Genomic DNA, 27,574 nt, shown 5'->3' on the forward strand with positions numbered 1-27,574 from the left:
CACTTGTGTTCACCTTGCATGGAGATTTTAACTGATAACTTATGCTTATTGCTCTTCCAAATACTTCTTATTTATCTCAATTATTCAGGTTTATGAGTATCTTACACTATTGCCTTCATTATTTAATGATTTGAGTTAATTGATCTATTGCACATGTTGAAGTTTTATGCTTTTATAGCATCGTTCTATGCCCATGTTGGCACTTTATTGTTTTATACCATTGATCTACATGATTTTTTTTTAGTTGCATAGGGAGCTTAATATTTTTTCAAGGTTAACTATGTAGGTCCCCTCCGTATAACTGATACATAGTTTCCTTATCTAGCCCATGGAGTATCCCTCCATCCTATATTGGTATGCACTCATTTTATATGGAGTTTCCCTCCATTTGGTTCTATTGGTTCCATTTTAAAAGGTTGATATTTATGGAGTTTCCCTCCATGTTGTTCCATTTTGTTCCTCAATGAAGAGGATACTATTATTGGAGTTTTCCCTCCAAATTCAGGTGATTTGATCCAATTTGAAGGCAATATATTGTTATATCCTCATAATCCATTCTTTTGATTATCCTAACAAAAATCATGATAATTCTTCTTTGATCAACATGTCTCTCCTTTATGTTATTTTCATATATTAATGTGATAATGATCTGCATACATTATTGCTTAGATCATGAGTCATGCATGTTATGGAGGGACGCCCCCATTAGCTTGCAGTGGGATGACTCATTAATGGACTGTCTATATCCATGTGATTGATGCAAAGTTGATGCAGGTTTCATTAGTTGGCCTTGTCTGTGGTCATTTGTGCATTAGTATGTTTCTTTCATGAGAGATTTATTGCATAAAGATTGGTCATTTTGACCCATATTATGATCATTTTGAGCTTATCACTTATTTTAGATATCATGTTAACTCCATTGCATGTTGGTGAACACATTCATTTATTCTCATCCCTCTTAGTTCCTCCTTGATTAAATTATTATAACTTCATTTTTTTTACTAATTGAACCATTCAATGTAATTCTACTTGTGGATAGTTGTCTTGTTGTTCTCTTTTTTTTTCAAGTGATCCATCAAGGAACCTTCTCGATTTTTCACATATGAAGATGTGTCTATGCTTCCACAGTCAAAGGACTCATGTACTTCTCTTGGATCTGCAAATGTACCATATGGCTTGAAGACAATCAAATTATTTCATATTGAAGATTAAGTTGCAGATTTTTGTAAAAATTATGGGTTTAATACCCTTTGATGTAATTACCCCAAGTAAAGATTAAAGGGGGGTGTTAGAAGTTGTAATCTTTCCTTGGTGTGCTTATAAACCAAGGTTAGAACTCCTTTCTTTATTGTTATAATATATTAGGATATAAGCCAAGGTATCCTAATATATTTCTTTTTTGTCCTTTTTCCACTACATCTTATTTTGTCATCTAGTGGAATATGTGAGGACAAATATTTATTGTAATTTCTAATTTTAGATTATTCCTCCTTAAGAGGAATCTCACACTTGGCCTCACACACTTATGAATGGTGGCATTCATAGACATGGGAGTTACATTCTAACTCCTCTCTCTCATCTCTATTTAAGAGATGACCCTCTTCTCTCATTTAACAATGAGGTTTCTTCCTCTTCTCAATTATTGTATGAGCATTGCTCTCTATCTCTCTCTCTCTCTCTCTCTGTCTTCTTAGGCTTTTCATGCCTCATTCATAATGTCACAAGGGGTTTTCTTTGCTTTACCCTTTCCAAATATCTTGTCTCATGGTGTCGGAGCTTGAAGCTTTCTCTCTCCTATTTTATGGTAATATCTTTTCATGCATTTACTCACTTAGATTCTTTCCTGATATTACTTATTTACAGATTTCTTTTTCCATTTCTAACAAATACAAAGAAGTGATAAGAGTGGTGAAAGAAATTTGGACTGATTTGAAAGTTATTGGATCTGGGAAGAGTAGTACGAACTCTTTGATGAAGCCAGAGTAAGGTAACTTGTACTCATAGTAGGAAGCAAAGCATAAAACTTTCTGTCAGCATTATTAAGATACTTGTATAACCTGTGCACAAAATATATTAAATCAAAAAAAGTGAGTATATTATCTTGTAGAAATCTTCATACTGTTCTATATGGCACTCGCAAAGAGACTTTTTGAAGTCTACAGTGAGAAGTTGGACTTTAAATTCAGTCTTATATCACTTCAATTATTCCCTAAAGTTATTTCATCAGCCAGGTAGACTAAGTTGTTTCAGTCCTAGTATGCAGTTCTCGAAGAACATGAAGTATTAGTTTTAGAATGGAATAAATAATAATATTGCTGGAATCAAATTCAATACTCTCAAACATTTGGATCTACAAGGAATTGGTAAAAATGGATAATATATGCCTAGTTTAGAATCAAACTTCTAACATAATGCTATAATGGAAATATTGATCCGAATCTTGCAAAACGTTTGGGCTATGTACAATTGAACATTTCGTGACCTAGAAAAGGAAAAAAAGAAAATAAACCTTTTCCAATCTTCAAATTTTCATAGAAAATATTTGTTTATCAGCTCCAAAGAGAATCCTGAAAGAACAATGTTCTATCCAAGTATGTTGAAGTCTTTTTCGTGTGTGTATTAAGCCTAGGATACAATAAGTAAATAGATTCAAAATATGGAATTGTCCAATTGTATTGAGTTATGATTGTTCACATGAATTAGCCATTACTGTTTGTCCTTGAAATTTGAAATGATTCGAATTCTATAGTATTTGCTGAAAGTTGTGATTTCATTTTTAGTTTCAGATATAGATAATTTTTTTGAAGGAACTACAGGCATCACTGCTGCTGCTGCTGATAGAGGGATTTTATCTCCTAAAGTGCAGCTATTAGTGAAACTTCTTCTTCAGCATAAGTATGCAATCACACTAATTGGATATCATGATATGTTTGTTTTCTTTTGTTTCTTTCTATTTTTTGCATTTAAGAAAATTAATAATTAGATTTAACATATGTAGGAATGCCGAAGAGATGCGCTGTATAATTTTTGTCGAACGAGTGATTGTGGCGGCAGTACTGTCAAGTTTGCTGCATCAATTTGACTGTCTCTCATTTGTTATCAGTGATTATTTATCTAGTGTGACTGCAGGATTGTGTAGTAAAAAACAGCAGAAGGCTTTAGACCTTTTTTCTTCTGGCAAGGTTGATTTGATCTTCCTAAGCAAGTTTTCTATTTGCCCTTTTAGAATTTTGATAATTATACTGAAATGTGCAGCTCCTTGGGAATATTATTGTGCAGATCAATGTTTTAGTTGCTACTGATGTTCTTGAAGAAGGGATTGATGTGCAAGGTTGTAGTTATGTCATTCGTTTTGATTTACCCAAAACAGTTCGCAGTTTTATTCAATCTCGTGGCCGTGCTCGTCAATGTGGATCGTCTTTTATCTTACTTCATGAGAGGTACTATTTTGTAGATAGCCAATAAATAGGTGAGAATTAGAACAATAATTGCTAAACAAGGTTATTGTGCATTTGAAGTTTTTAGATTAAAATATGTTTTTCATTGAAGAGCTAATAACATTGAAAACACAAAATTAATTTGAAAAAGAATGAATTTATAATCTTCTTCAACCATCAGTTTCGGATTTGATATCAGTTTTATGGTCCCAGCATATTGTTTACTGCCATGAACAATAAATTAAATATATGCACTAATAATAAATTTGGTAATTCATTCAAGGTATAGGGGTACGATGTATTTTTACTTGCATAATTATAGATAAGGCACTCTTCTTTCTTGAGTTCTTGTATAATATAAAGATGAGTGGGGCGCAAGTTGTTATGATCCGTTCTTTCCTTGAATATGCAATAATGACCACACTGTACTATTGAGCTGTGATGGGATCATATGCCATAACAAGCTAGCCCTACAAGAAAGCTCAAGTATATAATTTTGAATGCAAAATCTGTACATTTTTTACTCAAAGCTGTATATCACTTTTTAAACCTTGTTATATTTTGAAAATGGTGTGAATAGGAATGAACTGTACTAATGTCGTACAATGGTGTATTTTGTGAGGTATATGCTTGTATTCGGATGCTTTGCTCTGTGAAATGCTTATGAATGCAACACTCTTAGTGAGGGACCATACTTGAAAAAACCCACAAGGCTGTGGTCTTGCACTTTAAAAGATTTTTTATATGATTGTGTGATTATAGATAAATTTGGTTATCATGCGAGCCTTTTGCAATGCCTCCTTCACCCATTCAATATTTTTAATGTCCTCTAGGGTTAAATCAAGGCAATGTGCTGCACATGGGTAAGAAAACATAGAGGGGCATTTGTCTATTAGGAGTTTCCTAGGAGCAACAAAAGAACCAATGTTGACTATAATAAATTGAAGCAGATTTTGTTGACCCACATCTATGGACATACATCTCAAACAATGCACTTGCAGTTTTCATTATGTGATGCATCCACATATTTCTGAAATATTGTGCCTCTATCACAAGAGATGAGGAAGTTGGCGAGGGTTTGGTTCCTTCTATTTGTCCATCCATGTGACATAGTGGTGGACCCACTACTAACCCACTCTAATTGATGCTCGTCAAAAGCATGTTGAATACCACCTTATACTGCATCATCAAGCATACCAACCCTCATTAAATTGGAAGATAAGACTTTAGACTGAGGCCTTACAGCTGCAACACCATCCAGCATGCCTTGCCAATATGGGAATCTTCTAGCATGGAATGAAAAGGTAGAGGAGAAATAAAAATTTGAAATCCCCTTCATTGCCCAATCATGGAAAGATTTCTTCCACGTTGTAGTCTCCAAAGTGATTTGTGATCCTAGAGTACAATGAGGTGCAAAGAAATAATTGATGTTTCCTTCACCTGCATTTGGGCCACATAGTCTAGTCTCTGGTTCCCTAAAACCCTCCCCTCCACCATCTTCCTTATCTAATTGATTTTGTCCTAACACGTGTAGAACTGGAAGTGGAACCTATTTCTTTCCCTGTTCTTGCCTTTTTTCCATTATTTTCACTGATTCGATCAAGAGCTCATTTGGCTTGGTATGTGACATATGCAGTAGTTGTTGCATATTGTTGGGCTATTTCCTACTTCTTTTGCCAAATGACATTTGAAGTGGTAAATTCCACCAGTAATATCATTCAAACACCAATTGGATTTGTTAGTCATACATACTACAAACAATTGATGCGCAATTTGTCAACACAAAATCTTTTGTACACGACATCATGATCAAGAATCTACAAGAGCATTTTTATTCAGCTTTATCTTTTGCTAGTCTTTAAGTTTTGCATGAAGTTCATTGCATCTGCAATAAAATAGGTGGAGAAAATTTCCTAAACATATGTGCAGATTCGTTTTAAAAACAATTGAAATAAAATATAAGTAGATTTAATTCATAACTAAAATTGAAATAACATATAGGCAGATTTATTATAAAGAATAGATAAACATAGAATGCAAATTTTAAATTTGATCCTTCTTTTATTGTGACATTGTACAAATCAATTAAGTTGAGAACTCATAAAAAAGAATAACCATCAGCCATACTTGTGTTGTCACCCACATTCATTGCTTATGCATTTGTATTTGAGTATTTTTAATTATGCCTTTCAACCCTGCTTTTCCTAGATTTGTACTATCAAACCTTGTCGAAGTTCAACTCGTGGACTAGAAGACGGTACTATATCTAAATTCGCAATGGGTCAATTGTGAATATAACTATGTTTCGTGATAAACAGTTCTAGGGATTTAAAGTTGTGTTGATGCTCTACTCTTATTAGAGCAATCTAAAATAACCCCAAATATTGGTTTGATCATATTTCAATTGAAGAAGCTAAATAATAGGATCTCAAAACGAATAGAAGACATTAGAACTAGGCGAAAACATATTCATGTCCACAAAAGATCAACATAACAGTTTGTTAATTTTAGGATCTCTGATAGACAAAACAATTACAATGAAATGTAACTCTTACTTGCACTATAGAAGGGCAGAGTATGTCTTCAAATGATGATGATTTCTTACTGATTCTGATTCAGTATCTTCGTTTTGCAATTCGCTGAGATTCTGATCTGTATGCTGAATGTAACTTGAATGCCATATGTCACTGCAAGTTAGATTTCTGTATAATATACTGGAAACAATAATTATAATACTTGCAGATTGCTGGATCCTGTGATGCCGTTAATTGATGACTTTCACCAGTGATCTGCTCCCTTTAATATATAGGAAGAGAGTCATGACCCCCGTAGAGTCTTGACTCTATGTGGCCAAAGGCCATGTAGAGTCATGCCTCTTCGGTGGCATGACTACCTGCCAATTTGTTAATACAGACTAACTAAAGTAATGATCCCGATATCAATACAAATTAAGAAGCCCGATAACTCATATATTAAAGTGCCAATATAAACAGCGATTTCCTTACTGCTTTAGTATGCAGTTAATCATACTGCCGATAGGAAATGTTATGCAAATATATATTAGTTTAGTCATATATATATAGATTTAACATCAGCAGTAACATTATATCTGTTAAATAGAAACACAGATTTGTACATTAGGTAAACATTAATTTCTTCTTCTGATGCTAAAACATCAACACTCCCTCTTTAGCAAGGGAGAAGAAATACACCATTAGAATACTGCAATAAATCAGTAAAAGTCAGATAACAAAAATCATCATGTTATCACCAAGTTATGAATACTATTACAATGTACATTATATTCTCTAGTCATTTGAAACAGTATCATAAAAAATATTTCCTATTATCTCTACTTGCACTTAAGCAATGTCTAGAGATGTCCATGATAATATGTCACTCATGATCTCTACTTGCACTTGAGCAATGTCTAGAGATGTTCACTCATGATCTCTACTTGCACTTAAGCAATGTCTAGAGATGTCCATGACAATAGGACTATTATTTACAAGATCGTCAGCTTGTAAATAATTACCTTCTGAATAAATATATTCATGAAAGATCGTCACCTTTCATTACATATATGATGCTACTAAACAACACAATAGAAGCATAAACTCACATGAATTAAAATTTAATTTAATATTAAATATTACAAATTAATCATACCAAGTTTTTCTTTGAAATATTTCAACTTCACTTTAGCAAGAGGCTTGGTAAAGCTATCAGTTGTTTTCTCATTAGTATAGATGTACTCTAGTTGAATAATTCCTCGATTCACCATATCTCAAATGTAGTGGAAAGGAATTTCAGTATGTTTTGAGCGATTGTGGAAGACCGGATTGTTTGAATGCTTGATACAACTTTGATTATCACAATGAATCACAGTGGGCTTTAAAAATCTTTTAAACAAATTTGCTAACAACTTCCATCACCATACCGCTTCTCTAGCACCTAAAGAAGATGCAATGTATTTTGCTTCGGTGGAACTTAATGCAATTGAAGTCTGTTTTCTGTTGGACCAAGAAATGATACTAGATCCTAGATTGAAGCAATATCCAGAAGTACTCTTCCATTCAGTAGAATTGAATGCCCAATCAGAATCTGAATATCCATGAAGTTCAATGTTGACTTTATCATATTCAATTCCCATTCCAATAGTACTCTTAAGATATCTAAAAATGTACTTAGCTGCATGTAGATGTATCTTCTTTGGTGCAACTATAAACTGACTTAATGTGTAAGTAGCATAGCATATGTCAGGACGAGTATTAACCAAATACATTAAAGAATCAATAATTTGTCTATAGTAAGTAGAATCTATAGGTTCTGATTTTATCATATCATCCTTCAATTTGTGTAGGTTTGCTTCCATAGGAGTAGCTATTGGTTTGCATTTCATCATTCCAAAATTTGTTAGGATGTCGACTGTATATTTTCCTTGATTTAGAAGAATGTAGCTATCCTGTTGCCAGTCTTCTAATCCAAGAAAGTGGTGTAGTAGATCTAAATTTTTCATTTGAAATTCTGCTGTGAGCTCTTGTTTGCATTTCTTTATGCGATGTTCATCACCTGTTATCAATAAATCATCAACATATAACACAAGAATAATCATATCATCAGCATCAGTTTTGAAATATAAGTTAGAATCAACTTCATTTTTCGAATATCCTAACTTTAGCAGATAGTTGTCTATCCTTTCATACCAAGCTCTGGGAGGTAGCTTGTTTGAGACCATAAAGTGCTTTCTTCAATTTACAAACATGAGTTTTACTGTCATGAGTGTTTTATTCTTTCGGTTGCTTGATATAGACTTCTTCTTCAATCTTGCCATTAAGAAACGCTATTTTGAAATCCATTTGATGTACCTTCCATCCCTTGGATGTTGCAATAGCCAAAATGGTTTTGGTTGAAGTATATCTAGCAACTGGAGCAAATGTTTCTTCATAATCAATGCCTTTTTTCTAAGAGAAACCCCATGCTACAAATTTGGCTTTGTATTTTTCAATGCTGCCATTAGATGCATGTTTGATTTTGAACAACAATTTGGAAGAAACGACTGATTTGTTCTTTGGTCTTGGTACAACATCCCATACATCATTTTTTAATATAGAGTTATATTCTTCAATCATTGCCTCTTCTCAATATTGATTTGAAAGTGCTTCTTTGACATTAGAAGTTTTTGTTCTTATAAGTTCAATTAACAATACTACATAACATAATTGATTTCTTGTTCTTTTTCTCTCTCGAATTACTTCATTTGGTTCAACCTGATTTTCTTCTATCATTTTCCTAGCCCAAAGTGGCCTCTTTTTATTATTGACATTTTCAGAATCTTCATGATTAGATAAGGATGAAGAAGATGGTTCAATGTTATTCTCCCTCTCAATTTCTGTTTGTTGACTTTCATCTATTTCGGGAATAGATTCAAAAGTGGATTCATCACTTTTTCGAGAAATATTAAAACCAATATCTTCTTCAAATTTTACATCTCTGCTAATCTCAATTGTCCTTTGACCTGGAATGAAGACTCTGTACCCTTTTGTAGTTTCACTATATCCAATAAATATCCCCTTTTTCTCGGAAGGTTCTAGTTTAGTTCTTTTCTCTTTAGGAATTTGAATATAAACTAGACATCCAAATATTCTTACATGGCTTAGATCAGGTTGAATGCCTGCGAATACTTTTTTTGGAGTGGTGCTCTCTAAAACTGCGTGTAGACATCTGTTTTGAATGTAAACTGCAGTGTTAGATGCATCAGCCCAAAAGGAATAATGAAGGTTTTGATCGTGCATCATTGCTCTGGTAGATTCAACAATTGATCTATTTTTACATTCAACAATACCATTCTGTTGAGGATTATGAGGTACAGAAAACTCCCTCTTAATCCCAATAGCAATGCAAAAATTCTTAAAAATATCAGAGATGTATTCACCTCCATTGTCTGACCTTAGAGTTTTTAATTTTCTATCTTGATTGATTTTCGACTAGGACTTTGAACTATGTGAATTTTGATAAGACTTCGGCTGATTCTTTCTCTTTCAAAAAATAAATCCAAGTTCTTCTAGAGTAATCATCAATGAAAATTACATAGAAGAAGCACGCATTTAGAGAAGGTACAGACATTGGACCGCAAAGATCAGCGTGGATCAGTTGAAGTATGGATTTAGATTTGTGAACACTTTTAGGAAATGATTGTTTAGTATTTTTACCTAAAGCACATCCTTTGCAAATACTTGAATGATAAGATTTTAGACAAAGTCAACCATTTACAATTTTTCCTATGGATGACAATGCTCGATAGTGAAGGTGACCTAGCCTCCTATGCCAAATTTCAATGGAATTTGAAGTTTCAGGACTAAGAGCTAGGTTTAGATTCTGGTTATTACAAAGTTTATAAAGAATTCCATCTCTAAATCTAATGGAAATGGCTTTCCGAATATTAGAGTTCTTGGGCCAAGATAGAACTCTGTCTTCTTGAAATGTAATTTTGAAACCTTGATCAGCAAGACCAGAAATAGAGACTAGGTTTCTCTTGATTTCTGGTGCATATAAAACATTTTTGAGTTGTAGTTTAATTCCTGAATTTAGTTGTATTGAACAGGAACCAATTCCTTTAATAGGATAAGTAGAGTTATCTCCAATGGTAACTTCTTTTGAGGCTTGTTTAGAGAAGGTTTCAAAAATTTCTCTAAAATCAGTGATGTGCCGACATGCTCCACATGTATGATCCAAGTGTTGTGGTTAGAATTTATTTCACCTTAAAGTGTTAAGCAAAAAGCATAGTTTTCTCTTTCTCCTTTTTCTACACTTTCATCTTTAGTTTCCGCTAAGGTTGCTTGTATTTTGTTCTTCTTAGGGCAGACGAGATAAGAGTGACCAAGTTTATCACATTTAAAACATTTAACTTTGGACTAGTCACGTTGTTTGTTTGATTTGTGATTGTTGTTAGATTGCCTTTTGTTATATTTCAATTTTCTTTTCTTGTTTGATTTCACATGAAGTGCTTGAACTTCTTCCTCTTGACTTGTGCTTTGACCTCTTGAAATTAATCTAGATTCTTCTTGAGTGCATTCATTATTTAATCAATCAAATTTAGGAAGTTCTAGTCGAGAGCTTAAACCTCGGATAAATGTTTTCCATGATAGAGGAAGACCTCATAGAGCTATCATGCTGAACTCTTTGTCATCAACTTGATTTTCCATAGTTGCAAGTTGATCCTTGAGGTCAGAAATCCTTAGAAAATATGAAGTTATAGATTTCCCATTTTTCTTTTTTATATATAGTAGATCTTGCTTTAGAGTTAATAATCTACTAGTATTGTTGATTTCAAATGTATCTTGAATAGTGGAGAACATTTCAAATCTAGTGTTGAGACTAGATATAGATGGAAGAATATGATCTTTTACATAATCTATTATGATTTTAATTGTTTTATTATTATGTCTTTTCCATGTTACCTTTTCTGGATCATTCTCAGGTATAGAAATATTTGATTCAACATATTCTTCTAATTCCATTTCCCTCAATATTATCATTACTCTAATTTTTTATGAAGAAAAATTAGATGCACCGTCAAGTCTATCTTCTAGTCTCACATGATTCACCATTTTAATAATATAGTTATTAGCCCCTTTACTATAAAATCTGAGTTTTTAGATTTTAGATTGTAATAGTTTTTCTTATTAGAAAAGCTTTGATACCATGTTAATTTTTAGGATCTCTGTTAGACAAAACAATTACAATGAAATGGAACTCTTACTTGTACTATAGAAGGACAGAGTATGTCTTCAAATGATGATGATTTCTTACTGATTCTGATTCAGTATCTTCCTTTTGCAATTCACTGAGATTCTGATCTGTATGCTGAATGTAACTTGAATGCTACATATCACTGCAAGTTAAATTTCTGTTTAATATACTGGAAAAAATAATTATAATACTTGCAGATTGCTGGATCCTATGATGCCGTTAATTGATGACTTTCACCAACGATCTGCTCCCTTTAATATATAGGTGGAGAGTCATGACCCCCGTGGAGTCATGACTAACTGCCAATTTGTTAATACAGACTAACTAAAGTAATGAATACAAATTAACAAGCCCGATAACTCATATATTAAAGTGCTATGCAGTTAATCATACATACATATATATATATATATAGATTTAACATCAGCAGTAACATTATATCTGTTAAATAGAAACACAGATTTGTACATCAGATAAACATTAATTTCTTCTTCTGATGTTTTACTAAAACATTAACACAGTTAAGATTACACGGAGTGACATGGGCGAATCTGAAGATTCTTTGCTAGATCCCAATAATAGTTATCTTAGAAGTTAGTTGATAAGATTATTGTAATTATATGTGAAGCATTGATTTGTAAGAGGAGACTAATCTTTGTGAAGCACTATGATTCATGGAAATTCACACAAAGCTTTAACTTTTATGTGAGATTTGTAAAAGATAAATTTGTAGAATAGATAATAGGGTAATCTTTGCCATAAATGTGAGTTGAGGTACTATACTGTGCACTGGAATGATTGTGAATGCTAGCCAAGTTCTTTTAAACTCATAATTGCAAGGATTTGAAATTGTTGAAAAAAAAACCAGTGATTTGATCAAATCTAAGTTGAAAAATGCACATAGTTGGGTTTAAAATTAATATAGAATTAGAAGAAGAAAGAACTATATTTATGACTGCAGGGGACCAGCTTAAACTATAAAGGCATTACATTTAACAACACTGACCTAACAAACTGAAAATCAATGAAAGTATAGATGGATTCGCTTTCTCAGGTTTGAAATGAGGAAGGCGTAGCGATGAACCAACAATTTTGAAAATATTGATATATTTGTAAAAATTTAAAATGTAAAGGGACAAATTGCTTTGTTGTTACATGCCAAATATTGTGTAGACATAGAAACAAACATAAGACTTAGGTTTAGGACTTCAAATAAAACTTGAAATATAGAGATTTTTAAGCTTGTCCAAGTCACCTTACCAATCAGCATCAACAAAGCTTAAATTGATTCCAAGTAATTTTTTTTTTAGTTTTTAATGTGATTTAAGCTGATTTTAATTGCGATGTTTTGGGGAACAAGTTGTACTCGGCTTTGACCGATTTTTCCCGTTTTTGGGACAAAAAATTGGCAACATGCCTGATACCAGATTAATTGGGTATAGTTGGCTTTCTCTGCTGATTAATGCTTCTATGGTTTTGACGAAAGGAGGACAATTGAATAATTTTATCTCCTAGAAAGTATAAGAAACAATCAGAAGTAGTAAACGAGACTTGGAATGAAGCTAAAGTTGTAAAAGAGACTTGAAATGTGCTGTAATAAAATCTATATTTGTTTATTGAAGGTATGCATTCGGGTAAAAGAACAATTGCCTGTTATTAATTTGGGTTATTTAACTTTGCGCTTCATAGGGATTCAATAATAGAAGTCATTGTGTTTGTGTTGCTGCTTTTTAAAAAACATTTGAGCTCTTTAACTTCTCCATGATTTCTTTGAGATTTGGAAATCCAAGTAGGACACTAGATGAGATTGTAGTTGTTGACAGTTTCTGGTAGTTTTGAGGGACATTATGTATCAATATATTAGATAGTAGATTGGTGAATTTTCTACCAATTGTTGTCAGTATAGCTAATGGTGGACTTTAAAATTACTTGCTGAATTTGAAGGCTGAAGAAAATGCAACATATCTTTTGACACTTTTAGCAGCGCATGCATACTGGTATTTGATTTTGATATATTAAATCCCTTGAGATGTGGCTTGTGCACTTCGGATGTAACTCATGAAATACCTGCATATAAAAACTTATGAGCACTATTGTTTTATTTTTATTTTGAATTGCAGAGGGAAAGTTTCTATAATAGCCAACATATAGTACTGTGATTACTTCTGTTTTAGTTTGTTAGTCAGTTTAGATATTGACATGCAACATATATTTTTGTGGGATGCAAAGTGATAATGAGGAACAAAAGCAGCTGTTACTTGAAATATTCAAAAGTGAGGAGTCACTGAGGGAGATGGCCATGGATAGAAATCACACTCCTCATTTTCAAGATCAAAAAACGATTGAGACAGATGTTTATTCTGTTGAATCTACTGGCGCTACAATTAATTGTGATGCAAGTATCAGTTTCATATATAAGTATTGTGCGAATTTGCCTGGAGACAGGTAAGTCGCTATCATCATTATGATACAATGTATAGTTGGCGTATTTGAAAATTTCCAGATTATTCTTGTGTCATTAAATTGAGCTAATCTTAGAATTTGATTTTTTGTGTATGAATCACAACTAATGATGTAAAGTTCTTTGGCCATAGTATGTGCTAAAGTGTTTTACATTCAATTGACTCTGAGATAATTGCTTCAGCTATTACTCACCTAGACCAGAGTTTATTCCTCGAAATGTGGAGGGTGAAGATACCTTGTACCAATGTATATTGAAGTTGCCACCCAATGCCCCTTTTCATGAGGTAGTAAGTCGGCCAAGCGGAAAACTTCTTCATGCAAAGCAACTTGCATGTCTGGAAGCATGCAAAAGATTACATAAAGTCGGAGCTGTGAATGATTATTTTCAGATAGTTTCGGAATCACTGCCTGAAGGAGGAGAAATCATGAATTCATGCCAAAATATTATTACAGATGCAGGTAATAGATGAATATTTTTCTTTTTTGATTTATTGCAAAACAAGAATTTTGTGATAAATTATCTACTACTGGTAGCTATTTAAGTATGGATAATTTTCCTTTCAAATTCAAGCTCTATAAATTGCTACAGGGCTTCTTTTCTTGTCTTATATTCTAACTACCTATAGACCCCTTTTAACGGCTGGGGAAGTTATGGAACTGCTCGAATTAGATGACAAATTATGTGTGCTGTTGTACAAATTGAATGTGTCACCAGCAATAGAGTTACGTGCTTTTAACTACAAACTAATGATTTGGAGACTTTTTATGCATGCAATAATGTTATGTTTAGCAGGCCCATTGAGTTTTATTAAGAGAATTTACACTTTATTTTTAGTTTCTATCCTTCGTAGCTTTTTGGTTATTAGCTTCATAAAAGACTTACTAAAAAGGCTCCAGAAAAAACTGTTATTGTCTTTCCGCTATTAGAATATGAAATTGCACTTGATATTGCTTCCAAGATCTCCTAGCCTTTAGTAAATAGCCAATGGGAACCAAATGCATAGCCTAGTGACTCCACCATGCTGAACTAGCTCAGGAAGGGGACATTACAATCTTCCTTAACAGAAATTGCATTTTCTTAAAGCAATTTCAACTTATCCATTTGAACAAATACTTTGTGATGTTCCTCCTCAGAAGACTCTCCCCTTTGGTATTGCTGATGGCCCCTGAAATCAAAATCAGCTTCTCCTCCTCATCCAACGGTGGTAGTAGGCAAGCTCTTGAACCCTTCAAATAATTCTGGAAGGTCCCTAGAGTCTGGGCTTGAGCTTCTGTGCTCCACTCCTTTCAAGGATAGACTATCTGTAAGGTTGTAATCACAAGCATACCCTGGCCTCCACCTCAATGCTGCACTCAATTTTTTGTTGATCACAATACAACTTTTCCTGATTTTGTGCTTGCTGCAAGTTTTCATTAAGGAGTTTATTATTTTATGGCTGTCCTGCACTAAATTTTTTGCGATAGGCCCTCGGCTGTCTCCTAGACGATAATCGATGAAATGAGGAGCCTCATAACCATACAAGGACATAAGTGGTGACATCCTAATGGACATGTGACAGGTGGTATCATAGCAGTAGTCACCAAGTTGCAACCATCTAACCCAAGCTCTCAGTTATCCAAAAACATAATATCTGCTACAATGCGGGGTTTGCAACATGGATCCACAAACCAGGTCTGGGTTGGCACCACAGATTACCCATGGGAGGGGCCCATAAAATATTTTAAGATAACTATTAAACAGATTGCGCCCATAAAATGTTTTAAAATCACTATTAAACAGATTTTTTTCTTTTTTTGAAAACCCCCTAAAATAACTCCTTATGAGACCATCCAAACCTAAAACATATTTATTTTGTTATTTATTTTCACTAACTCATTTTGTCACCGTTTTGGCATTTTGAAGGGCAGCTGCTTTGTTTTGAAGAGAATCGTTCATGCAGTGCCAGTTAGCTGCTGAAAAGGATACTTAAGCATTTAACCATATTTTTTAGTCTTTTAACGAATTTTTTAAAGATTTTGAAGAATTTATTCAAGTTTGTGAACTTTTTCAATATTCTTTTCTAATTCTTGAGGAAAAAAAGAAATAGGTTTAGCTTTTGTCATGATGTTTTTGTATCTTCTTTTTGTACTTTTATGCTTGCAGTTTGCTTTGTAGTTTTAAAGTTATGTAATTTATTATATCAGAGAAAAAATAGATTACAAGAATGGCCAGTAGTGAAGTTCAGTGGGTGTTGAAGGAAAGTGACAATTCAAAATTGATAGATAATCTTCTTTATGGAGACATACGGCAAGGATTGAACAGTTTCCTCATGGTTGGGTATACATTTTGAAGTATAATTTGTGTAATATATAATTTAACAGCTCTCATTATTAAGCGAAATTACAATTTATGGACCCCACTGGGAAAGGGATTGGAATGTGTGTAGGCCCAAATGAGAAGACGTTGTACTCTAAACAAATTGTGGTATTCATAAGAGAACAAGAAGATGCTGATAGAGTGGTCTTAGAGGAAAACAAAGAGGTCACCCTTTCGCCAATAAAAAGCAATGAATTTACCTACTGAGATAGTAATAGCCTCTCAACATCGCTTTTTCCAAATACCCTCTATGGAACTTGAAGTAGAAACTCCCACCATTGGAAGGGGTCCATTAGACAAGGCATTCAATTTGTTGAGATCACCATATGGGTACAAAATGGTTTCAGGAATTAATAGTGCATCCCTTGGTTTCAAAAGTGTTTGGTATGAAAAAAGTGTGTACCACCTTATTGCAAAGAGAGACGATTTTGGTAGAGAGCTCATTGAACCAATTAGAGACTCTTGGGCTGAAATATAAGTTCTTATTGTATCTAATGAATGAAATCATTGCAAAAATCGTCCATTAATAATTGTTATTGTTGTATTCCCTAAAGGGGTAATCTTTTCAAGGAATTTTTATTGGGACCATCAAGTTAAAGATGCATAGTTCATTTCGAGAATTGTCATTGAGTTCATAAAGATAATGGGTCATGAGAATGTGGTCCACGCAATCAAGGATAATGCAAAAAATTGTCGAGTTACAAGTGGTTTGGTTGAGCAAATATGTGAGCATATTTTTTGAACAATATGTACCCTATAGTCCCTCAACTTGATGATGCTAGAAAATTTTCTCAATTAACGTGGGTGAAAGAAATTTACCAAGAGGGGTGGAGATTTAGATGTTTGTGATGAACCACCAAATGTGCCAATCAATTTCAAGAGGTTTCTCAAGATTGGAATTGTTGAAGATAAATTTAATTTTATTAATGTGGCTGCAATGTATATAAATCTATCATTTTTTTAGTGTGTTATTTACATGCTTCGAATGTATTAATAACATGATGTAGGGTTGACTCAAAAGCTACACAATTAAATCGTGATAGCAACCACATTGATATAGATTGCTAAGATTCGATTTGCATCTCCTTCAATTATATGAGATGACATTTGAAGCTGTGAGAGGCATTGTGTCAACCATGAATCCCTAGGTGGATAAACTTGTTCGCAAGTTAGCTTTTGTCTCATTATCGCCTTGTACCGGTGCCCTAGGTGGAAATGTAGACACAAGATGTCTAGACGTAATAGCTATAGTCTATCAATTTGTGTTACAACCATGAATTGAATTTCCTCTTTGGCTATTACTATCTTTATAGCATCCGTTGTTTCCATTATTGCATGAATATTCAGATCCATCTTGTGAGCCTTCGATTTAGTTAATAAATTGAAACTCTCATTTTGTTGTTGTTTACCTTTGTTAGGGGTGTTATTCAATGTCTTATTTTTTGACCCTAGGATGCCTTTTCTATTTATATCAAAGGTGGTGAAGTATAGTTAAGGGGAGCGTTTAGTTATGTGGGGAAGTTGCATTGTAAAATTATTTCTTTTGGGGTTGCCATCAATGGAAATGGGGGAGATTTTTGGATTACTATCTTTGATGTTGAAGAAAAAATCTATGGACATCATATTGCTGCTCAAGGAGATTGAACACATAAGGTTGGACATCATGTACAACGTCTAAGTCACAAGGTTCATGTTCGAGTTCGACAACTATAAAGTTCGGATGAAGTTCGACAAGTCAAAAAAATCGAAAAAAAATTCGACATTAAATTCGCCTCATGTAATTTTCAAAAAAATACAAATATATGTTATTTATTATTATATGTTTGAGTTTCATGCAAGGAACCTTTCAATTCAAAACTACAAAAGAAAACATCTCTTCATGTCCAACAATATATCCAATATATAATGAAAATAGTTTGAGATTACAAAATAGATTTGAAATCATTACAAAAAAGGATATCACATTTATAAGATATAAGCCATAAGAAATATGTGAAATCATGATTACAAAGTTCTTTTACCATTCAAAAGATAGATCAGTGTTTTATACTTTAGAACTTCAAAATAACTCAAAATTATCAGAAGTACGGAGATAGATTTTGTCAAAATGTTATAGTCAAAAGTCAATACTATAAAACTTCAAAAAAGCTCCAAGTCATCAAGAGCACTTGGCTGATTTGCTGTTGAATCATTATCAGTGTCACTACTAAGCTCATCATCCAAGAAGTTTGGTTCCTCTAGAGGTCTAGTGGCCATGTCTTTTGAAATTCCCCTTTGTGAAGAAGATGTGGAGTCCTTTGCTGATTTTTTCATGAGCAATTTCAAATTGCTGCGAACATAGACAAGATCTCCCAACTTTACGCTCAAAAGCTTGTTCCTCTTTTTAGAATGGATGTGGTCAAAACAACTCCAGTTCCTCTCACATGCCGATGAACTTGCTCCTTGACTCAATACTCTAATGGCAAAGCGTTGTAGTTCAGGAGTTTTTGTCCCATAGGTCATCCACCATCTATACCTAGTTACCTAAGCTCGTGACATGTTGTATTGTGCTGCTTCCATTCCAAACATCCCTTCTGCTTTCTTGTATCTCCATCATTGGTCTCTGATCAGAGCTGCAGTGTCTCGATCTCGCTCATACTTGCTCATGGCATCATAAAGCCCTGCCATAATTTCACTATCACTTTGCCTATCAATATGAAATAACTTGGGCTCCAAATAGCAAGCTGCTGCATGTAGAGGTGAGTGCATCATTTTCCACCTGAAATCAACTGCATCCCATATCTCCATGTAGTTTGCTTCCACATTTTTTAGTGCTCTCTGAATGGACTCTTTACATCGGTCCATGCTTTCATAAAGCATGCCAAGGCAAGGAGTGTCACCATCCACCATACGAAGAACATCAACAATTGGATCACATATGTTCAAAACTTTTGATTCACTTTCCCAAAAATTGCTGTTTAAAATGATTTGTTCTATGTTCTTCCCCTTATCACTTTTAGAAAGTGCTGAAGTTTCCCACTCATTAGAACAAATCATAGATCTCAAAGCTGCCTTTTCTTCAATTACCCTCCACAGTGTGATATAGAATGAAGCAAACCTTGTGTCACAAGGCCTCAACAACTCTCTAGATGCATGTTTCCTGTAAACACTCAATGTGAGACGGTGGTTTCTAATGAAATTTGCAACTGCTCTCCCTCTATAGATTGCTTCATGTATCCATGGGAACTTGGCCAAGTCATGAAGCAACAAATCTAAACAATGAGCTGCACATGGGCTTGAATAAATCTGTGGGAATTTCTCTACAATCAGCTTCCCGGCTCCCACACAATTAGCTGCACTATCAGTAACCAGCTAAACCACATTTTCCACCCCTACTTCAATAATGGCTTTGTCTAATATCTGGAAAATATACTCTGAAGTTTTCTTTTGATTGATCGTGTCAATCACTTTCAAGAACACAACTCCTTTAGGGGAAGCCACTAAAACATTAATCAAAGACCTCTGACATATATCTGACCACCCATCACTCAATATGGTGCAACCAGTTGCCTTCCAAGTGTCTTTAACCACAGTTAACTTTCCTGTCACTCTGTCTTTGGACATCTCTAGAAGAGTTGTTTTGAGAGCCTCTAAAGATGGAGGTGTATAACCTTTGCCAAACTTTGCTGTTTTTGCAACTGCATTACGGAAATGAGGATTCCTTGCTGAATTGAATGGAGTAGCACTTGTAAAAAAATAATCACCCCATGCATCATCCACCGCTTGTCTCTCTATTGGTTTCCAAAAGCTGTTTAATGTTCCACTTTGTTTTCCTGTGCCTGTAGACTTGAGCACACTAGAAGATGACACAGATGTGAACCTAGATATATCCTCTTGAATTCTTTGTTTTTTTTTGTATCTTTATGTGGTCAGCTTCCCCCAAAAGGGTTAGTTCTCTTTCTATATCAGCTACCATTTCATTAGTCACATTTGGACATGCTTCAACCCCTCCTCTCGTGCCCCCACTAATACCAAGTAAGTGATCTCTTGCCCTTGTTAGACTTCCTGTAAAATCTTTCTTACAGTTAGTACAATAGAGTTTGGCACCATCTTTTGTCACATATTTCCATACTTCAGACTTCGATTTTTGGGAGCCATTCAATTACAACTTGCATGATACAAAAGAAAGAATTAATACTTTTATTTCAAACCATTCAATATTTTTTTAATATATTAAAAGGAAACATAAAAAATAGTTATTTCGAACTCTATAATGAAACATAAATAAATACCAAATTTCATTAAGGACATACAATATAAAAAATATTATTAAATTAAAGTAAATTGATCTTTCCCTTTTCTACACAACTATGATAGTGCTACAATATTTCTCTTGCAAAACAACTTTATGCAAATCTTCAAACTCCACTTTACATATTTACATCAGAATGCAATAGGAAGTAAATCTCTTTCACGTTACAATGAAACAACAATTGATCTTAATATCACAACACATTATGGGATGACATGGAACATAGTAGTCTCTCCATAATACTTGATTTCTCAACATTTCCAAGGGGTGAAACCCTAATCTCTTCCTAAGATCTACTTCCTTTCAAAACTTGCAAAACAACACAAACTTGGAACCATGGAGGCTCGCTCCCATCCTAGGCTTCTATGGAGCAGTGTAACGAGACTCGGACTCGGCTCGGACTCGGCAAGGGTAACTTGACTCGTGACCCGGCTCGGCGATGACTCGGCAAAGTGAAAAAACCTTGAAATTTTGAGATTTTTTAGGATTTAAAGAATATTCCATGCACCCATTATTGAATAAAGCGTAAAGACACAATAACATCATTAAATAGAAGATAATTTGATCATAATGCACATGCCACATACTTAAAGTTAAAAACTTAAAAGTTAAAAGTCAAACATCGATTACATATGTACAATACTACAAAGTTACAAACTTACAAAGGTAAATTGCTAAAAGTAAATACTATATTACTAGTAATTAAAGTCAAACTAAGATAAATCCATGCAAACTATCAAAATGTATATGTATTATCATTTATGCATTATGAAATCCAACACATCAAGATTCAGTAGTCATCATCAAATTCAAATGTTCCAAATGCTGATCATATATTAAGTTACTGTTAAACAAAAAGTTAAAACAAGACTATAAGTCTACAACTATGGCTCCTAGTCGGAGTCCTCATCATCATCCTCATCCTCATCGTCATCCTCATCATCATCCTCATCCTAATCCTCATCCCCAACCTCAGCCTCAACCTCAGGCTCAGGCTCAGTATAATCTATAAAATGGCTCTTAGTAAGGCGTCTAAGGTAGGTCCTGGATGTCTCAGTAGCCATAGCATCAGCTCGTGAGGTGCCTCTAGGATCAATTGTACTCTCTGCCTTTGGCTCTGCCAATGTCTGTGAGGTGCCACTAGGAACAAGTGGAGCTCTTTGGTCCTCTACTGCCATAGCCACAACCTCAACTTGGTCTTCTCTATCTGCCTGGTCAAGCCACTGTAGGTCCTCATCATCAAAGACAGGATCAGTAGCCTCAGTGATCCAATCAGACTCTGGATCAACCTCCTTTAGAGTAATCGGAGAGGTGTCACTATCAAAAATCTCCCTGATCTTAATGCACAGGTTGTAGTGCACAAAGACTAGACTATTCATTTTCTGCACAAACAACCTGTTACGCCTCTTCGAGTGGATGTGCTCGAACATGCTCCAGTTGCGCTCACATCTAGAAGCGCTATTTGGATGGCTCAAAATATGGATAACGATTTGTTGAAGGCTTTTGGTCGAATGCCCAAACACTTGTCAGCATCTATCTGAATTTTGAAAAAAGGAAAACAAAAAAATATTAGTCTCATTTCAAAATTTGTACTTTAAGTTTAAAGCTAGAAATTTAGAAACTAGATTGTATAAGGCTTAAGCTGCAATCTTTACCTGGCTGCAATTTTGTACAACCACGTTTGCAAATTTGACTTGAAAAAATGGGCCCTGATGCATTATTAGAGGCATCCAACTCAAGCAATATACCTGTGGGATTAGGGGACATCTTCGATACCACTGTGTATAGGCTACTAAGAACCTCCTCATCTGCCTTGAAATCATCAAGGAAACGGTATGCCGGATTGAGGTAATATGCTGCTGCGTGGATGGACTTATGAAGCTGATTTTGCCATCTCCTATCAATTATGTCCCAAATAGGGCCATAGTTTTCCTCAACTCCTACATATTTGGCCTTAATAGTCTCCTTGACCCTATCCATGCCCTCATAAATGTAGCCCATAGAGGGCTTCTCGCCATCAACAACTCGTAGGAGGGCTACAAGGGGCTCGGTGATCTACAAAACAATTAAACAAAAAAACAATTTAGTGAATGATGAAACTTTGCAAAGTTGCACAATGAAAATAAAACAAAAATATGTATGAGACAAATTAATTTATAAAATTTTAAGACTTAAGCTTTTAAAATTTAAAATTTAAATTTTAAATTATCTCCACAATCTTCGAACATGGCTCCCAAAAATTATCATCATCATAATTGTTTTTTGTTGCATCTATCTTTGCAGGGCTGCTCGCAAAGGACGAGGAACTCCATTCTGGACCAACAAATATGCACCTCAACTCTAACCTTGAACTCAGCAAGGATTTTAGTGTGATAAAGTTAGAGGCAAATCTTGTGATACCAGGACGAACCAACTCCTTTCCCTTCATGTATTTCCTCGTAGTGCGGAGGACCAAGGCATGATTATAGATGAACTTACAAAGATTTTTGGCCTTGGTAGCACATGATTTCACCCATACAAGCTTGCCCATATCCTCTAACATGAGGTCGATGCAATGGGCGGCACACGGAGGCCAAAAGATTTTTGGGTGTCTCTCCATCAATTGTTTTCCTGCAGCAATTTTAAATTAGTTAGTAAGCAATGAAAACTTTTGATGTATTAAAAAAATTTTAATTTTTAAAATTTAATGAAAAACTAAAACAAATTTTTTAGAAGTAGAACTTAGAAAGTTAGAAGTTAAAATTTTACCTGCAGCAACATAATTAACAGCATTATCTGTCACCACTTGGACAACATTGTCTTCCCCCACCTCCCTTATGACCTCCTCAATAGTCTCACATAAGAATTTTGCATTTTTCACACATGAGGAAGCATCTATGGACCTCAAAAACATGGTGGATCTTGAAAGTGAAAATTAAACAAAATAATTATCATTCAAGAATCAGTACTCAATAAAACAAAATTTTCGTTATTCAATAATAGTATACATTAAATTTTAGACTTCAAGAAGTAGAGTATGATGAATTACCTCCGCTAGAAACAAGAAAATTTAGGAGGGTTCTGGAGCTCCTCTCTGTCCATCCATCTGTCATGATGGTACACCCCTTTTGGCTCCAAATCTTTTTGTGGTCCTCCAACTCAAGTTTCATCTCCTCAACCATATCTAGCAAGAGGAGGCCACTCAACTCATCTTCAGTGGGGGCTTTGTACCCCGCACCACAGATGGAAACTACATCAATCATCTCCTGCTAATAAGGAGTCCTATTACATTTATAAAAACATTTTAATTAGCATATTTCAAATTTTCAACATCAAGTTAAAAGTATAAAATTGAATATACATTTTAAAACTTAAAACGTAAAACAATCAAATATAAATGAAGTTGAAAACTTGAAGTACCTGGCTGCTATAAATGGAATGTCGCAGAAAAATCAAAACTTACAAATTGCTCTTACTCCAGCTTCATGCATCTCCCTATTCCAGCCCATGCTCTCAAGTGAGGGTTGTGCATCAGGAGTGGTACGCGGTACAAAAAAGTTGTCCAACTTACTAGATTTTTTGACTCTAGGATGAAGAGGAGCAACACTACTAGAAGCGGCAGTAGCAGTAGCATCACTAGAAGTGCAAGGAATAGATGTAGAAGAAGCACGAGCAACAGAAGCACTAAGACGATAGGGGGGACGGGAAGAACCTTCTCCAACACAGCCAACTGACTCAGAAACATTTGCTGATGAGTGTCGAAGGGAATTAGAACCAATCAAAGCTAACTCTTCTAATTGTTTTTTTTAAAATTCTTTTTCTTGTTCATATTTTTTCAAGGCTACATAACAAAAACGTTGAACCTCAACAGTTGCAACTCCACAAGGCTCAATATCATGACCACGTAAGACAACAATATGGTATTTTGATCTATTTATCCCCCCACTATTAATGGTTTTGCAAAATAGGCATTTTGTTTGACTTCTCTTTCTACCCGGAAATTCTATGGTGAACTTTCAACACTCATCTTTTTTGTTGCCTTTAGAGAGCTTGGGGTTTTAACCTCTAGAAGCCATTATGACTTAATTAAGGAAAAATGTAAAGGTTGCTGCAATAAGACATTTTAGACCAAATATTACCATTTCAGCATTGCATTTTATGAAGATCTAAAGTAAAAAAAAAAAACTCATAAACAAACAAAAAAAATTCATGCAAAAACCCATAAGCATAGACAAAAAAATCATCAAAATCTAAACAATCAAGTCTTACCTCTTTCAAATGCTTTGGGAAGTGTTGACAAGAGCTCCTATAAACTCCTTGATGATCTAAATGCCAGCTCCAATGTCACAAATGCAAGCTTTTCTCCTCCTTTTAGTTGGTTGCAAAACAAGAAAACTCTATTTTTCTTCTATCTCTCTCTCTCTTTCTTCTTTTCACTATAGACTGTTATGGGGGCACTTTTAGGGTTATATGAGTGAGAAATGTAAAAAAAAAACATAAAAAAAAATGTAAAAAATAATATTTTAAAGGCTTGGTTTCAAGCCTGTCGCGGTCGAGTCAAGGAGGCCGGGTCACACGAGTCACTCAGTGACTCGCAACTCCTCGTGACTCGCCGCTCGTGGGTCACGAGTCATTGTGACTCGGTGAGGTCAGCGTGGCTCGCTGACTCGTGTGACTCGCCGCGAGTCACGTTACCTTGCTATGAAGCCACCAATCGAGCAGGGAAAACAAGAGTCAAAAGGGGTTTCATTCCAATCTTAACAAATGCATAAACATCACATTACAAAACTTGAACAATCCCATCCCAAGGGTATTTCACAATGGTTCACCAATGGAACCTTGAACATAGTGTGAAGGTGTGCTTTCAAATAGGAGACTTGACATATCATACCATATCTGCAATAAACAATTTTCATGCCCTTTTCGGGCTTTCACAAATCAACAAATTTCATCCCCTTTCAAGGCTTTCACAAACATCCTCCAAACATACTGCCATCAACTATAGCATCCTTGGAATTTCATACTCCATAAACTTACTTTCTACACCATCATTTACCTTATCACCCCCAAAGCAAGATATGAATGAATATGGCATACAATGGAGCCCACACTCCAAGGTTCTCAACTATATTTCAAGCCCAACTAAACCCTTCACCCTGGACTTCTCTTCCCTTCCCAAAGGGTGAGTGAAGCCCTCACACTCATAACAACACTCATGCTCAAAATCATGGAAATCCAAAAATTAGGAGGACAATGAAAATCCAAACTTCATGCGCATCACAACACAATAGAACTCAACATGATACAAGATGATACCACACATTTTTCTTACAATGCCATTCTCCATACCTACATACGCATGAGTACAATACCAAGATTCGACTCAAAATGGAAGAAGTTAACTACATGGTAAGAACAACAACCTTGAATTCCTTTGCAAAATGGTAATGAAAGGTTGTTGAAGAGCTCCCTCCCAGCTTCCAAACCCTAATAGTCACTAAACTTAGAGAGTGGGTGAACACCCTACTAGTGTGTCCAAGACTCTCTAAAAAGGCCTTCTTAGTAACTATATTACCAAAAGCACCAAGCCACTTCCCTAACTATTTTAGCAAAAGCACCAAGCCACATCCCTAACTATTTAGCGAAAGCACCAAGCCACTTCCTCTTATAAACTTGTCTCTCCTATGTTTGCTATTTTTGACTTAGTGGAAACATGGGGAAGAGCTCATGTGACAACTCCATTTTCGAATTGATGGAACAAGGAATTGGTAAAGGGGCCCCCTAGGCTGTCTAGGCACTATCATGGTCAAAATTAGGTCCCTAACATGTTATACTATCATATGGGTAGCTTATTTTCACATAAAAGACACTTTGGTACAACCTAATGACCCTTCAAAACCCTAGTCAAGTCTAAATTCGAATTTCCTCTTGATAATGACCCATCCTAGGCCTTGTCAAACGGGTTTACTTAATCATTAACAAGGTAATTAGTTTTAGGGTAAAATACCACCATGACCAAAATCCTAGATGACATGTCATTAACACAAAATCCACTCAAGTCTAAATTCGAATTTCCTCTTGATAATGACCCATCCTAGGCCTTGTCAAACGGGTTTACTTAATCATTAACAAGGAAATTAGTTTTAGGGTAAAATACCAACCTGACCAAAATCCTAGATGACATGTCATTAACACAAAATCCACAAGTGTCAAGTGACACATAAAAGCACATTCCAAATCATCATGATATGTCCTTAATGCATCTTTATGATTAAAAAAATTTCACAAACAAGAAAGCTCACATTTACGAAATAGAATACATCACAATGAGGCTTTTGAATCTTCCAAAGATTCGCCTTGGCTAAACTGTGTTCACATAGGTTTGGACCTTGTTTTCCTCGAAAAATTTCTATGGTTCCACTTCCTCCACACTAATCTCGAGTATCAATAATTGAAGGAGGTCATATAAAATACATATCATAAATGCATATAGATTAAAATGTTACATAATCCATATTAACATAATTCAATCAATTTTTTTCCCTAATCATTTCAAATAAACCAATCAAAATGTTAAAATATCAAAATCTGCATGTCACATTAAATCATAACTCATCATAATCAAATTAACATTTCGCTTCACATCATAATCTAATTTCTATCCTGCCATGTGAAAAGTTGCATCTGTATTGGTTCGATCATCCTGTTCACAATATTAGGTTCTTAGTACATATCATAAATGAAAAACTCCACTATAAATGTCAAAATCAATAGATAAAATAAGCCCCTGTCCATCTAAGTCTTGAATAATGTCAAAATATCCAAATCTTGATTATCAAAATGCAAGTAAGATATCTCCACTTCAACATTACAATTTCACATTACAAGTATTTCTACAATTCAATTTCTATCAAAGTAATTGAAAAAAGTTAGAACCTGAATGAAATCATTAATTATATCATTTAGGTCTTAAGGTGCAGACATAAGTGCAGATCATCAAAATGCAGTTATTAAAATAACATAAAACTGTAGTCTCGAAGGTATATCAAAACATCAAACTAGAAGTACAATAATGCAAATATGTCATCTATACCATGCTGGCTCGGGTGAGGCCTCACATATTGCTAACTGCACAAAAAGTCGAGAATTGCATCTATGAACTCTTGTCTCTTTTGCATATCTTATGAATAAACACATGCAATGAAAATGCTTTTGGAAACATTGGTGTGATTAATTCATAGTTTATTATTTTGTTGTGAATGCAAGAGAGCAACAGTTTATTGTCTTTAAATTGTT

At 34.6% G+C, this 27,574-nt stretch overlaps 1 protein-coding gene across 5 annotated transcripts in view; it reads left to right on the plus strand.

The window, feature by feature from the left end:
• LOC149558895 (endoribonuclease Dicer homolog 3b-like) overlaps nt 1-27,574 on the plus strand; it is a 141,851-nt gene that overhangs the window by 38,568 nt on the left and 75,709 nt on the right. For 3 of the 5 annotated variants that reach the window (XM_089832918.1, XM_089832917.1, XM_089832919.1), the window contains exons 11-15: nt 2,781-2,895; nt 2,999-3,182; nt 3,280-3,440; nt 13,419-13,634; nt 13,834-14,111. In XM_089832918.1, the coding sequence (XP_089689044.1) occupies nt 2,781-2,895; nt 2,999-3,182; nt 3,280-3,440; nt 13,419-13,634; nt 13,834-14,111 (954 nt within the window). The remainder of the gene's footprint in view (nt 1-2,780; nt 2,896-2,998; nt 3,183-3,279; nt 3,441-13,418; nt 13,635-13,833; nt 14,112-27,574) is intronic. The other 2 variants (XM_089832921.1, XM_089832922.1) reach the window with 2 other exon arrangements.

This window comes from Cupressus sempervirens, chromosome 5 (assembly GCF_028749045.1).
Source record: "Cupressus sempervirens isolate cs-2001-9-10 chromosome 5, ASM2874904v1, whole genome shotgun sequence".
Lineage (NCBI taxonomy): Eukaryota > Viridiplantae > Streptophyta > Pinopsida > Cupressales > Cupressaceae > Cupressus > Cupressus sempervirens.